Source organism: Giraffa tippelskirchi, chromosome 10 (genome assembly GCF_054371585.1).
Source record: "Giraffa tippelskirchi isolate mGirTip1 chromosome 10, T2T-mGirTip1v1.2.pri, whole genome shotgun sequence".
Classification (NCBI taxonomy): domain Eukaryota; kingdom Metazoa; phylum Chordata; class Mammalia; order Artiodactyla; family Giraffidae; genus Giraffa; species Giraffa tippelskirchi.
Genome location: NC_137284.1, coordinates 119840889 through 119856303, shown reverse-complemented (window position 1 = coordinate 119856303; position 15415 = coordinate 119840889). Strand labels below are relative to the sequence as shown.

The 15415-nt window shown below is 48.5% G+C and overlaps 1 protein-coding gene across 23 annotated transcripts in view; it reads right to left on the bottom strand.

Annotated features, from left to right (window-relative positions):
- Positions 1-15415, bottom strand: part of TNS3 (tensin 3) — a 220368-nt gene that overhangs the window by 42795 nt on the left and 162158 nt on the right. For all 23 annotated transcript variants that reach the window (XM_081536801.1, XM_081536800.1, XM_081536793.1 and 20 more), the window contains 3 exons: positions 7463-7626; positions 6134-6260; positions 5963-6046 (listed from right to left, as the gene is read on the bottom strand). In XM_081536801.1, coding sequence (XP_081392927.1) covers positions 5963-6046; positions 6134-6260; positions 7463-7626 — 375 coding nt within the window. The remainder of the gene's footprint in view (positions 1-5962; positions 6047-6133; positions 6261-7462; positions 7627-15415) is intronic.

The following is a 15415-nucleotide window of genomic DNA, read 5'->3' as shown; positions in this document are numbered from 1 at the left end:
GGTTCTTCCCCTCTAGAGCCACCTAGGAAGCCCAATATCATGCACAATACAGCTATTATTATTTTTGCTTCAGTTTCAAAACTGTCTTAAGAGGTTTGCAACCGGTACAAGAACTGTATACTGATGACTGAGGACCCACATGTGTCTGTCACCAACGCCAGGGCCTGCTCCCAGACCACTGGCCTGTGGGGCTCAGCATTAAGAGAGCAGTAAAAACCCACTGGCGGCACATCAGAATAAGTTTTATAGGCTGAGATTCAAGAACAGTCCACCAGATGGAGGATGACATGAGCTGATAAAATAAATTTAGAGAAACAAAGACTCCTCTAAACTCAAAGGAAGCAAACAAAAGATGGCATTCATCACGATCGGGAAATCATCGGCTCACGTGGGGACCCTTCCAAACCGGCCTGTTTGGTGGATGAGGTGTCAGCACAGGATGCCAGCATCTTGTATGTTTTGAGCGTCATTCCACTCAAGCGAATGAGTGTTCTCATCTCTGCAGACTGCTGACCACACATTCACAGGCCAGTGCTGCAGGCTGACCTCCAGCCGCCCAACACCACTGTTTATTTTTAAATATATTTTGAAGCAGTCAAGTTTCCTTTTTTCATTTTCTAAATCTGGGGTGGCGGTGGGGGGAACAACAGTGACTAACCCTGGTAGTCACACTGGGCCACAATGATCAGCAGGCGGCCTTTTGCATAGAATGCAAAGTATACCACATGTGTATACAGATGTGGACCTTCCTATACATAGCTACATACACATATATACCTCAGTGTAAACATGTTATACACATACACACACACACACACACACACACACACACACACACATACATCACCTTTTAGGTTCTGCAAAATTCAAAGTAATCGGGGACTTGCATAAATGTCACACATGTTCGCATTCAGCACATGTTTTTTTTCCTATTATAAACATTCTCATTAAAAGTTCATAAAATTTCTAAACAAAACAGTCCTGGGTACAGGAAGAAAGGGGAGGTCTGGGAAAAGTATTTTACAATTTGTCAAGCTTTGAAGAATGACAACTTTTTTTTTTAAACAAAAATAAAGCATTGCCTCAATCTAATCTCTCTCTCTCAAGACATTCCTAGATATTCCTTTTCTTCCTCCCTCCAGCAAACGTCACCCATTTTTGCCCTTTGAAACCAACTCTAAGAGATTTCAACAGCAAACCCCATACCCTGCAGGCCAGGGCCTCCTTCCTGCAGGCTCAGAACAGTCCTGGGTCAAAGCCCCTCCTCCACATTCACATCACCCCCCACAGCCCCAGGCAGGGCCCTGAAAACACCAGCCCTCCTCTCAGAAACATGGGTATGTAAACTATAAGTTGCAAAATGTATAAAGGCCTTCCCTTTCAGTAAACTAACACTGTTAATTGTGTTCACTGAAAGCAAAAGTCCCCAAATGTTCCCTAAATCCCACTTGTAAAACCATCAGGTGAAGATAATGTTCTGTAACTAAAGATGATGGTCCTCCATGTTGTAAATGCACAAAATGCCACTGAACTGTTCACTACAAATGGTTCACTTATGTGAATTTTACCTTGATTAAAAAAAAAAACCTATTATGAATTAAGTGGGAAGCTGAGCTATATCAGAATCATACACTTTTAATGAGGCCTTTCTTCATTTTTTTTCCTATTTATTTCGAAAATGTCATCAAGACTATTTAGCCTTTCAGATAGGAATAACAGTAATTTACATCTTGCACTTCATAATTCTCTCTTTTGCCTTCATAAGGATTGATAGTAAATGACCTCTTTACCTAATCTCTTACTAATATTTTTGTTTTCAAGAAACACATTTCCTTCTGGGGCTCTAAAATGTTCTGCACCCAACTCCAGTGCTCAGGGTGGTTCCCTACACCAACAAGCAATGCTCTGAAACCAGCCTGGAGTCCTACAATTCAACTCGACTCTGATCATCTACGCAGACAGCATTAGACTCCATAGGCTAAGGACTCAGTCCCACAAGACTGTCCTCCCTTCAGACCAGCCAGCTATGGATCAGAGGTTCTCACAACCCCTTTCTCAGGTTGGAATAATTTGTTATAGTGGCTCACAGAACTCAAGAGAAACATTTCACTCATCAGTTTATCATAAAAGAGGACATAACTAAGAACAGCCAGACTGGAGAGATAGGGAAGGGCATGGAGCTTCCATGCTGTCTCCAAGCACCTCACTCTCCCCAAATCTCCAGGCAATCACCAACTGAGGAGCTCCTTGAACTCTGTCCTTTGGTGTTTTTCTAGAGGCTTCATTACATAGGCAGGGTTGATTAAATCATTGGCCATTGGCAACTGGTTCAACTTCCAGCCCTCTACCCTCCTTAGAGGTTGAGGGGAGGGGAAAACTGAGAGTTCCAACTCTCTCATCACAAGGTTGGTTCCCTTGGCAACATGGTCCCCATCTTTTCCAAAAGTCATCTCATTAACATGACAAAAATCACCTCTATGTTCTCATCACTTAAGAAATTCCAAAGGCTTTAGGAGTTTAGTGGCAGAAATAAAACTAAATATATACTTCTTATTATAAATCACAATATCACAGATCATATCTGGGATTTCTAAGATAGCATTCCCAGCGATGTATGTCTCCCAGGGAGTAACGTAGGCTGTGTCAGGGATGCACTGAAGAGACAGTCCCAAGAGGAGCCACACCAGGCTCCTGCTTGAGGGTCCTAGGTGGGTAGGGCCTGTTGGTCTACTCATGGAGCTCACTGTATTCTGTCAGACCCTTGTGACGTGGTCCAGCCCCTGGTGCTAGCTGTCCTCCCAGTGCCTACAATGGCCCTGCCATTTCCTGCTACCTGTCCCCAGTCCTTGAAGCTATCATCTCCTCTTTGAGTTACAGCACACTGCTAGGATAATTCAACAATAGTTGAATTCATATTTAAGTATTCATTATTTGAGTAAATATTTAAATATCCCTCACTTCCCTGGAATGAGTACTGTAATTTAGAAGAGGAGTTGTCTTGGCACAGGCAACAGGAACACAACAGGGGAAGGGCAGGCTACACTGGGTTCTGACCCAACCATCTATCACCAATAAACTTCAGCTTGCTTTCTGTTTGCTTGTTCACTGCAGAGGTGAGGGGTGGGAATGAGGTGTGTGTGACATGGGACGAGCCAGGAGGCTCTTGAGACCCCTGGCACTGAAGTCTAGGGGCTTAAACTAAGTGCCACAGGACCTGGAGGGACACAGAACAGAATGTGTGCTATCCCGAGCAGAGGGCAGCGATGCCAGGTGAGAGGGGATACCGTGGGCCTCTCCCATGACCAAACTCTCCCTCCCTGACCAAACCCAAGATAGGGTCCTGGAGCTTCTCTATAAGGCTTCAACCTTGGCCTCTGATGTCTGTCCTTGGAGGGCCCAGTCTTGGCAAGGATTCTGCTGAGTCATCTCCTCTGCTTGCTCCCTGATCAAGTTCTTCATCCCCACCCTTGATGCTCAAGCCTATCTTCAGCAGGATCCTGTTGGGCCAGTTTGGCAATAATCTCCCTTTCTTTGATGTTCCTCTTAGTAACTTTTCATCCCCTGACCCTGTCACAGCTCTTGGGCTGTCTTTGCTGCATTAGGAGCTGAGCTGAGCTCCTTACCCTGCTGCAATGGTACCAAATAAAATTTGTCTCTACCACCTTTAATTGGTGTCCTCCTGTTTCTCCCTGACACTTGTCTGCTGGCCGTCTGGGAAATAAATTGACACATTTGGGTTTATGCTGACTAGTGCTGGTCGCTCAGTCATATCTGACTCTTTGTGACCCCATGGACTGTAGCCTGCCAGGCTCCTCTGTCCATAGAATTCTCCAGGCAAGAATATTGGAGTGAGTAGCCATCCCTTTCTCCAGGGAGTCTTCCCAACCCAGGGACCGAACTCAGGTCTCCTGCATTTCAGGTAGATTCTTTATCATTGCGCCACCTGGGAAGCCTTTATACTGACTAACCTGGTACCAAGTTCAGGCTGATGTAATAACACACACAGAGGAATTTTATGTAGTTAGTGTTACACTAGCTGTGTACTAACAAAGAAGCCAGAACATAACTGACATCTTAACAGCAACAAAATCGGAAATAGTCATCAAAGCTCAAATCCATTCTGATAGGGTCAGTTGATTACACTACCTGACCTGTGAATCTCCCACAAATCTAACACACTTTTTCCTGTCATTTCTGAAAGCATTTTTGTCAGAGCTGCTCCACCCCACTGCCTACTCCAACTGCTGTTCTGCATACAGCAGATGGATCAACATATGAAAACAGAAGGCTGAGCAGTTGCCTCCCTGTCTCAAGCCTTGTTAATGACCTAGCACTGCTTGCAGATGCCATACCAGTACCCTCCAAAGCTACGGAGAGCAGCTGTGTCTGGGCCTCTGCTCACACCTCCAGTGCCCTGCAGACCCCTGGTCTCCATCCTCTCCTGGTCTGAAGGACCCTCTGCCACAGGGCCTGTGCCTGCTCCTTCTGCATTCCAAATGCCCCTCTCCATTCACCTAGTTAACTCCTATTTAATCCTACTCACCATTCAAACCCTCGGACCTCCTCACCAGGTAAACAACCAATAGCAATTGGCAAAGTGCCACCATTCTGTCCAGGGCTCTTCCCCATCACAGATCACTACAAGACTGAAAAAGAAACCCTGTTGTAAAGAAGAGGGTTGAATACAGTCCCTATGTGGGAGCCACCACCACCATCACTGTGTCTCAGGGGTCAGCCATACCCCCCATACACTGCAGAGCACATGGGACCGCCAGTCAATGCTGTGTGTATGTCTCTGAGCTCTTCCTGGGCAAACGTCCTCAAGGATTGCCAACATGAAAATATGGATGACTCAGAAGGTGTTCTTAAGATTAAACAGCTCCTCTACCATGTGACCCTGCAATCCCACTCCTGAACATATATCCAGAGAAAAACATGATCCAACAGGATACATGCACCCCAATGTTCACTGCAGCACTATTTACAACAGCCAAGACATGCAAGCAACCTAAAACCAGAAAGGAAACTTTGGAAGAAAAATGGCCCTTCTATTAAATGATACATAGATCTTGTTTTCTCTGGAGAAAGAGGGAAAATGGAGCTAGCTGTCATCACTACAACTTCCTCTGCCTAAAAGACGGGATTTAAATACAAAGTCTGCTTCCCCCTCCCACCAAAGCACATCTGATGAGCAGCAAAGGGAACCCTCACTCACCTTCCCCAGGGCAGAACAGCAAGAATCCCCAATTACAGAGAAGAGCGATTCTAAAATGTAAGTTCAGCTTGGGCTACATTCCCCCTCCACCTGCCCAGGGCCAGGCCATCCTGGACTCTCAAGGGAGCTGGGCAACGTCCATACCAGGAAGGGGTGCCGAGTAACCCACCACCACTGTGTTAACGCTCCCTTCCCAGGGCCGGCGCACAGGCTAACTAGACCCCACAAGTATGTCAAGTTCTGGGGGGTGTGGGGGCGGGGTGCAGCAGACCTGTCCAAAGCAGCCACTCAGCTGGGGAGATTCAGGATGGTGGCTGAGGACATAAGGAGCCAGGACAGGGCTCTGCGAACGTAAAAGACAGGACACTTCGCCACAGGCAAGGGGCAAGGGCAGCCGTGTCTTTCAGAGTGGGGAGCTCACTGCTCTCTGAAAGTAGCCCTGACTTTCTCTGAAAAGGGTGGGTCGGGTGTTTCAGTTTCTTCTTTCAACTCCAAGTAATGCGACAAGAAGGTGAAAAGCACTGATGTTCGGCTGCTGAGAACACCATGACCCTCCCCATCAACACCTGAAAGTGCTGAGTGAACAGAAGGAAACAGAGAGTAAACACCACTCCTACCCCCAGCAGGCTGCATGCTGTGTCCTTGCATCTTCCCCAGCCAGAGCCACATTTCTCAGGTGTGACACACGTAGAAATATTTCTGCATGCGTGGACGTCCACAGCAGAGGGAAGGAGGTGGGTGTCTTACCATGAGTTCCTTTGTACAGAGCACTGGGGCTGCCCATCTGTGGCGCGGATGGGCTGAATGGAGAGTAATGTGGGCTTGTTGTCCCTGGAAAAGAAGGCAGAGTCAGGAGCTGTCCCCCTCTCTGCCCAGAAAGGGTGGGATTGAACACAGGGAGCTCTGCTTCTTTCTTACCATACGGCGTTTCTGGAGACACAGGAAATGCAGGGGTGGGAGAGATGGACTCACTGCCACTGTTGGTTGGAGAGAAGATTCTGCCATCGATCACATCCAGGTCTGGGGGATATGTGGTGATCACTGCCTGAAATTGGCAAAGTGGGAGTCAGGTGAAAGCCACCTCCAGACAGCTGGGGCTCCTTGCCCTCACTGAGCCAGCCCTCTTCTAAGACTGGCGACAGGAGGCAGCCATGGACAACTGGAAGAAGCTTCAGTAACAGTCAAGGCAGAGGGAAGTGTTTTGTGGTCAACATTACACAGCTCATAAGTGGAGACGGCAGAGAGTTTATATAGCAGAGGGAAATGAGTGTTAAGTGAAAAAAGCAGGATAAAAGAATTGTCACCTGTAATGTGTTTGCTACTGCTGCTGCTAAGTCGCTTCAGTCGTGTCCGACTCTGTGCGACCCCATAGACGGCAGCCCACCAGGCTCCCCCGTCCCTGGGATTCTCCAGGCAAGAACACTGGAGTGGGTTGCCATTTCCTTCTCCAGTGCATGAAAGGGAAAAGTGAGAATGAAGTCGCTCAGTCGTGTCCGACTCTTAGCGACCGCATGGACTGTAGCCTACCAGGCTCCTCCATCCATGGGATTTTCCAGGCAAGAGTACTGGAGTGGGGTGCCATTGCCTTCTCCATGTAATGTGTTTACAGATATGTAAGATACCCAATGAATTAAACACACAGGCATAGAAAAGAGGCTGGAAGGATATATCCCAGATATTAACGCTGGTTCTCAGCAACTTTCCTTTCTGGTCTATTCTGGGTTCCAACTTCTCCACTTTTGAGAATAAATGAAACCCTAATTTCAAAAGGTTCATCTTTGGAGGTTTGCCAACCTGTCTTACTTCAATTCTGATTAAAAGCCTTAAGTATGGCTCCTCAAAAACACTCTGTAGATCCCCCCCCAAAGGACCCCAAAGGACACATATCCCTCCCAGGGACCCCCAGAGACTCCAAGAGGCTTTGGGTCAGGGACTCGGGTTCCTTTAAGATGACTTCTGTTTGCCCTTTGCCGCTGTTGTCCACCCACGGAGCTCTGAGACCTCTACCCTCACGACTCATTGCATGCTTGGCCCCTCAATCCCCATTCCACAGATCAGAACACAGACACCCAGATGGCCAAGTGCATGCCAGCACAGCTCTCTTGGGAGAGGGGGGATCCCACCTAGCAGGCAGACCTGCCTTCAGGAAGGAACTGTGTTTGTGAGATGGGGACGAAGCTGGATGGGGAACTGAACTGGCGACTTGGGAGAGGGCTCAGGCCAGGCTCTGGGTAGCGGTGTGTATACCTCTTTGGCGTTGTCTGGGGAGAGAAAAGGTGCCAAGCCTGGAGTCTGTTCTGAACTGGCGGTCTTTCCCCAGCTGCATTTGGAGAAGGTGGGCTGCTCCCCAGCTTCGTTATCATACTGCTCAAGGCTCGGCTTCCGGAATCTTCCCCCGAGTGGCTCGTCCCCTGTTAGGAGAGAGACAAGTGGGCTGCAGGCGCTTTCATCATGGAGAACACTGACCTTCAGTTAAAACCAACTTTAAAAATTCTCAGAGGCACTCTGTATTTTGAATTTTTCTAGTTCCAGAACATCTTCATCACCCAAGTCATACTCCATATCCATTAAGCATTCACTCCCCATCCCCGACCTCCAACCCCTGGCAACCACTTATCTACTTTCTGCGTCTAGGGATTTGCCTACTTTGGACACTTCATGTACATGGAATTGCACACTCCACGTGCTTTGGTGTCTGACTTCTTTCACCCAGCATGACCCTTTCGAAGCCCATCCTCTTACTGGGTGAAATGACCACTGTCCATGTCCCATCTGTTTCTCTCATGTCAGCTCCAGCATGGAGTCGTGCTGGCTGGCTCCCCAAGGTCAAGAACACTGCCCGGCCCACTACAGGTGCTCAGGAAGCATATGGAACAAAGAAAGGCTGGGACCCAGGATCGAGGCTTCTTCCCCATCACTGAGTGAGCAAGAAAGAACATGATTGAAAGAACCCAGGCCACCTAATAGCCACAGGGACATGGTCTGAGGCCTCTGCCCTAGTAATCCATCTTTTTCTCAAGGCATCAGTGGACAACTTTGGGGTCAGAGTGCTTGCACCCTGCTCTAGTCTGAGGAAGTAACAACCACTCAGACCAGAGACACAGAAATCTTTTCTTGAGTCACAAAGAGGTATACATATTCACTTGTCTACACAAACGGTCACCTTCTTTATATGTTGTGCTGCATCTTTAAGAAAAAATTTTTGTCCATTCTTTGTTACCACCATGAATCATCTATGTGCTTATTTGCTCAATCCCAGGGTACAGGTATAGTGATATCAGAATTGTAACCAGTACAACTTTTTATTTCAAAGTGTCAAAAAATACTTTGTTTCATCGTAGGTCCACACTGGTTGCTCAGGGGAGCCACAGGGCCTGCTGTGTGTGGACATGAAACCCAGGGGCATCCTCAGACTCACAGGGCAGGCAAGGAAGCAGCCCAGGCAACCAGCAGCTCCGAGAGCCTGCCTATTCCTTTTGGAAGCAGCTTCTGGACAGGATCAGGCCATGGATGGTGCCCGGGACTCTGGGATGGGATCGGGCTGGGTGTGACCTACAATGGCTGAGCACATGCCAGAGGTGTGTGCGAGCCCTGTGTGCCCACCCCCAGTCAGGGCCAGAGTGCCCTGAAGGCCACACCACCTGCAGAGGTGCAGGGTTGAGTGAGGCCCCTGAGCATGACTGCTCGACTCTTAACAGTGAGGAATTCTGGGCAGGGGAAAGCTTAATTCAAGCACTAACAATCAATATCCACTGCCCCACCGTCCAGTGCAAGAAACATCATAGATCCTTCAGCCGTGCCCCAACCAACGAAGACTCACTTTATGGGGGATGGAGGAGAGGGTCTGGGGAATCTCAGCAGTGGTGGTTTGGGAGACTTGCTGCAGGCTGTTAGGATGGCAGTATTTCTTTCTATCGATGACGTGTGTGTGTGCTAAGTCACTTCAGTCGTGTCTGACTCTCTACAACCCCATGGGCTATAGTGCACCAGGCTCCTCTGTCCAGGGGATTCTCCAGGTAAGAATAACCTGGAGTGGGTTGCCACACCCTCCTCCAGGGGATGTTCCGACCCAGGGATCGAACCTGCGTCTTTTATGTCTCCTGCATTGCAGGCAGATTCTTTACCACTAGCGCCACCTGGGAAGCACTGCACAGAGGCATCGCTCTCCTGGCAGAGTGTGTCTGCCCTTCCTAAAGAGGCAAAGATATAGGCACCAGAGTCATCAGAGGCCAGGCCTCCCTAGACGACAGGCTGTGCCCTCCTTTCAGACTGCAGTGCAGACAGGAGGGACCCCAACACCATTCCCACACCATTGTGACGCCTCTGGAGAAACAAGGAAGCGGGGGGCATGATGCAGCTGCGGCACGGGGATGTGCCCATGTGCACCCACCTCTGCCAGGGGAGTGATAAACAACAACGCAGGCTCCCCACAGCAGCCAGGCCTAGGCACGCGGGCTCACAGAGAAAATCCCATAATCACAAAATTAAGGCAATGTACTGCGTCTTTTTTGCAGACGAGGAAAACGGGGTCTCGGGTTGAGACCTGCCCTTCCTCACACAGCACGCTCCAGACGAGTTTGCAGCCCTGGCAAGCTGACTGAAAACCCAGCAAACTCCACTCCTCCGGGGTTGCTTGTCCTCGTGCACCCATGCTGGACGGGAGGTGGGTCTGTCAGGAGGCAACATGGTCCGCTCCTCTTCAAGAAGCCTACTCAGGCAGATGGTGGCCCACAGGCTCAGGAGGCACGGCCCCCCCCCACACACACAGCCACGTGGGACTGTCAGCACCTCAATGATGAATGACTAACATGGATGACAGAAGGGACCTGGCTGAGATCAGGGACCCTTCCTTCTTCTGCACATGTGTCAAGGGGCAGTTGACACCTGTCTCACTTCTCAATCCTTCTATCCCTCACGTGAATTTCAGATTGTTGTTGTTGTTTAGTCACTAAGTCATATCTGACTCTTTTTCAACCCCATGGACTGTAGCCCGCCAGAATCCTCTGATGATGGGATTTCCCAGGCAAGAATACTGGAGTGGGTTGCCATTCCCTTCTCCAGGGGGATCTTCCCAACCCAGGGATCAAATCTGCGTATCCTGCATTGCAGGCAGATTCTTTCCCACTGGGCCACCAGGGAAGTCCTATGGAATTCTAGGCATTGTTAATAGTTGAAAATATCTATATCTTCCAAACTTTTCACTAATAATAGGTCTTTCTTTTAACATCAGGAAAACAAGATCCAGATCACCTTTAAGAAGAGTGAGTTTTCTTTATATTTTGTAAAACTCTGAGTTGGTTCCACAAGACTTTCCCAAGTCCTTCTCTACCAGCTCTAGTCCTAGGAGAACTAACTCTGTACTACTACAAGCACACCTCATTTTACTGCACTTGACATTTTTTTTTTTTTTTACAAATGGAAGGTTTGTGTCAATTCTGCATCCAGCACGTCTATTGCACCATTTCCCACAGTGCTGGTTCACTCTTTATCTCTGTGTCACATTTTGCTAATTCTCACAATACTTGAAACTTTTTCATTATTATAGTTGTGATGGTAATTTGCACTCAGTGGTCTTTGATATTGCTACTATAATTACTTTTTTGTTTTGTATTTTTAAATTAAGGTATGTACCCTGGTTTTTTTTTTTTAGACATAACACTCTTGTATACTTAATAGACTACAAAGACGCTTGCTCCTTGGAAGAAAAGCTATGACCAATCTAGACAGCATATTAAAAAGCAGAGACAGTACCTTGCCAACAAAGGTCCATCTAGTCAAAGCTATGGTTTTTCCAGTAGTCATGTATGGATGTGAGAGTTGGACTAGAAAGAAAGCTGAGTGCTGAAGAACTGATGCTTTTGAACTGTGGTGTTGGAGAAGACTCTTGAGAGTCCCTTGGACAGCAAGGAGATTCAACCAGTCCATCCTAAAGGAAATCAGTCCAGAACATTCACTGGGAGGACTGATGCTGAAGCTGAAACTCCAATACTTTGGCTACCTGACGCAAAGAACTGACTCACTAGAAAAGATCCTGATGCTGGAAAAGATTGAAGGAGGGAGGAGAAGGGGATGACAGAGGATGAGATGGTTGGATGGCATCACCAACTCAATGGACATGAGTTTGAGAAAGCTCCAAGAGTTGGTGATGGACAGGGAAGCCTGGTGTGCTGCAGTCCATTGGGTCGCAGAGTCGGACACAACTGAGCGATTGAACCGAACTGAATAATATAAATATAACCTTTATATGTACTCGGAAACCAAAAAAATATCTGAGTCACTTTATTGAGGCCATATTTGCTTTATGACAATGGTCTGGCCTTCAATGTTCCTGAGGTCTGTGCCTGTGTTTAGTTTCTATGTGAAGATCCACAAACACAAACGTGCCTGGTGTCTGATTAACAAACATCATTCTGACAAGTCTGCTGGACCCTCCCATTAGATACAGAGACAATCCCGTGGGAGGTGGCTTTCTGCACCAATACCCTCAGAGGAGTTGTACAAGTTACCCTAATTTACAGACAGCAGGACTAGGGTGTCCTCGAGGTTCGGATGGGAGTGCCTCTTGGGATCACACCCTTTGAGTCATCCAACAGTGGCGGGAGGTAGGCTGCCCACACTCTCCAGGGAGTGTCTTGATTCCACTTCACTTAGTCAGTTAAATGACACATGCTTCAAACCTATACTCAGAACTGTAGTAAAGAAGCCACTCGTAAATCAGGCTATGACCAAATTGTTCCTCTTCAGTAAAGAAGTCCAAAGAATCTGTCTGACAATTCAGGAGATGTGGGTTCAGTCCCTGGGTCGGGAAGGTCCCTTGGAGAAGGAAATGGCAACCCACTCCAGTATTCTTGCCTGGAAAATCCCATGGACAGAGGAGCCTGGTGGGCTACAGTCCATGGAGTCGCAAAGAGCTAGACATGACTGAGCGACTACGCACGCCCTCAGAGAAGTCAAATACGAAAAAAGAGGAAGAAGGAGACAGTGCGAGCAGGACAGAATTGCTGCACTGAGCCCTGTGCCCATGACGGCCGGGTCCCTGCAGATGGCTCAGCAAACCGCCCCCTCCTGGGGCCTTCCTCAGGCAAAGGGCATCCGGTGCCACCCCCTGCCCTGCTCGGCCCTGGTGCAGCTGGCAGAAAAGGCCCCAGGACCCCACTGCCCTCTAAGTCACAGAGGCGGTAGGAATCAACACAGAAACCATGGAAACCTAGGATCACAGGGTTACCAACGATCCCAGTAACCTGCACTTCCCTGTACAAGCCCCGCTCACATTCTCAGCCAGGCGTCTCCGTGGGGGATCTGGTGGGGAGCAGCTCTTCCTGAACACAACGCTGCTGCCGGTCTCGTCCTCGGGATTCGCTTTCCCACCAACACGCGGCCCTGTGACATGGTCTGCAATGGCCATACAACCAGAGGCGGCCCACTCCAGCCAGCCCCTACGCTGGGCAATCAGATGTCGTCAGATCCTTCTCCTTTCCTCCTGACACAGGACACGATACACAGCAGGCCGCAAGACCCACCTACCCAGGCTGGAAAGGGGGCAAGTGTTCTCAGGTGGACCCCTCACTGCTACTCCCAAAGGCCTGAGAGTCTCAGTGTTTCAATGATTCCCCTTATTCATGAGTGGAGCTTGCATCAAGGACAGAGAAATAACACGTGCTGAGCCTGAGTGCATCTGTCTGCGAGGCGTCGCCTCAGTCCAGGCCAGGCTGAGGAGTAGGGCTCAGCTTCACTATGGGATGTAGGAGCTCGCTGAGTGTGAAAGACAAGCAAGGCTTGGCCATTCGGTCATTCAGGCCACTCACAGGGACGGTGTCCTGCCGGGATCAGGGCAGTGCAGCCTTAACACTGGTCACCACAAGAAAGTGGCATGGAGTGAGTGCAGGAAAATTCGGGGTACTGAAGACAGAACAGGAGAGCCAGTCCTCATATGGGGGCACCTGGACATACCCACCGAGCCCTGGAGAAGTGGGGGTTTAGGGCCAAGAAGTGGGGTGCCCTCCAAGCACTTAGCACCTGGGACTAAATACAGCCTAACTAGGGAGGTGGCACTATGGTTGCCAATTTACCACTGAGCCAACAGAGGTTCAAGAGGTGACATTCTCAGATCACTCACTAGGAAACTGTATTTTTAGAAGCCAGGAGCCCCTTGGCAACTCTTCACCTAAATACAGAGAACTCCCAGCTAGGCAAGAGTGAAATCACATGGTTATAGGTAACTCATAGCACACAGATTTTCCTTGTACTGTGCTAAGGCAGATACAGATTTATCTAGGTAACTATCTGATCCTATTTAAAAATGAACTTGAGAACCAGCGAGGTAAGGTTCTCGCTGTGACCCACTCTACCTGCTCAAATAAAGCTTGGACCTGCGTTGGGGCCAGCACAGGGAGTCACCGCCCAGCACCCTGGCACAGAGCACCCATCCGTGCTCAAAGTTCTACAGCAAGTAGAATTCCCCCTGCATCGCCGAACAGTGGGACAGCCTCTGGGAGGTTAGGCCACAGGCCCAAGATGAAACGTGAATGTGAAACAGTGATTCTCAAATATGACTGAACATTAAAATCACACTAAAAATCTTGACTCTAGGGCCTCACCCCTTACCTGTGAAGACAAAACCCTCAGGAGTGAGGTCCAGGTATCAGCAGTTTTTTTAAACTCTCATGTTTCCAACACACAAACAAGCTCCAGATCCAGGGCTCATCTCAGCCTTCGATTCACACTGGAGTTTCTCAAGTGGGGAATATTTAAGATAATTTTGACCCCTGAGCCACGATCCACGCCAATCCAACCGAACCTTCTGGAGGCGGAAGCTGCATGGGCACTTTTAGCACCTGCATTTTGTCCAGCTCCCAGGTGAGTGTGCTGTGCAGCCAGGAGGCAAATGCTGGCTCTGGTGAATGAATGAAAACTCATGACCTCCTAGAACACGACCTTCGTCTTCTATCTGGGGCACTGCGAGGTAAAGCGCCCTTAATCTATTTATCTTTATACGATCATATAAGAATGAAGCCTGTGTCATCAAGGCTTGCATGGTGGGTTCTGGAAACTCCCTCACCTTCCTAGGAGCAAAAACAATCACCAAGGATTCGTCTGGATTATTCGGCTCGCGAGTTAAGTTTGAGGCCTCCTGATTTCAGCTCATTCAAATAAACATGTGCATCCTCTAAAGAGAGAGTGGCAAAGGGAAAGTGACAACGAGAAACCCAAACACTCCTCCCAGCTTAAATGTTCCCAGAATGATTTAACAATGACGTAAGGAGCACTTCCCTCCTTAAGCTGAAATAGGAATTGATTCACCTGCAGGGTATATTCTTAAAGGCCTGGGTGATGCCTTTTAGAAATTCCTAGTTTGAGTGCAGAATAATGTTGAAGAGCGCAGGGAGCAGCCTCACCCCCTGGGATCCCTCTCTGACCCCAGAGCCTTAGCAGTGCGTATAGGAATGCGACCAGCAGACTCCAGCCAAAGCACGCCAAGAGCTGAGGAAAGGACGCCTACTGTTTGGATTACAAAAGGGAAAATCCTTTCTACTGGGGAACAGCAAAGTGTTTGCTTAGGTAGTAGCATTTCCTCTAAAATGACATATTTAAAAGGGAAACTGATTGTGTCCAAAAAGCTAGGAAGCATTCCCTTCTACTATAAGAAATTTCAGCAATATGCTCATGTTTTACCCAGAGTAAGCTTGTAATTTCAACCAAAAGGCAAGACCACTACTGGCCCCCTGCATGACTCCTGCCTGTTAAGACACCATCAGCAAAGGCTGGTGTCGAGTATGAGTTCCTTTTTGCTTATTTGAATTTATTTTATTCTTACCTTCTCCTTCCACCCACTACCATCACTTGATCTTACTGGCCTCTCCTCACATCATCTTTCAACAATTGTGATGTTTCCACAGTGCACCTTAGGATGGTCACTAGGACTGTCCACTTTTGGGGCCACCTTCAGTGGAAGGTGACGCAGGCAGATGTGGCCCTAGGCCTGAATGGCTGATGGGCCATGATAAGAAGCAACCCACAAGACTTGCAGAGAGAAGCCAAAAGAGCTGCGACTCCCAGGCCTGTCTCTGCTGGAGCTGTCATAACCTCTTTATCCTGAGCAAGAGGGGGTCTTGGCGCTATCTACCCAAGGATGACATAAGTTAACATTTCTCCCCAGTGAAGGCATGTGTGAGCGTCAGTCACACCTGCACTGACCAGCTT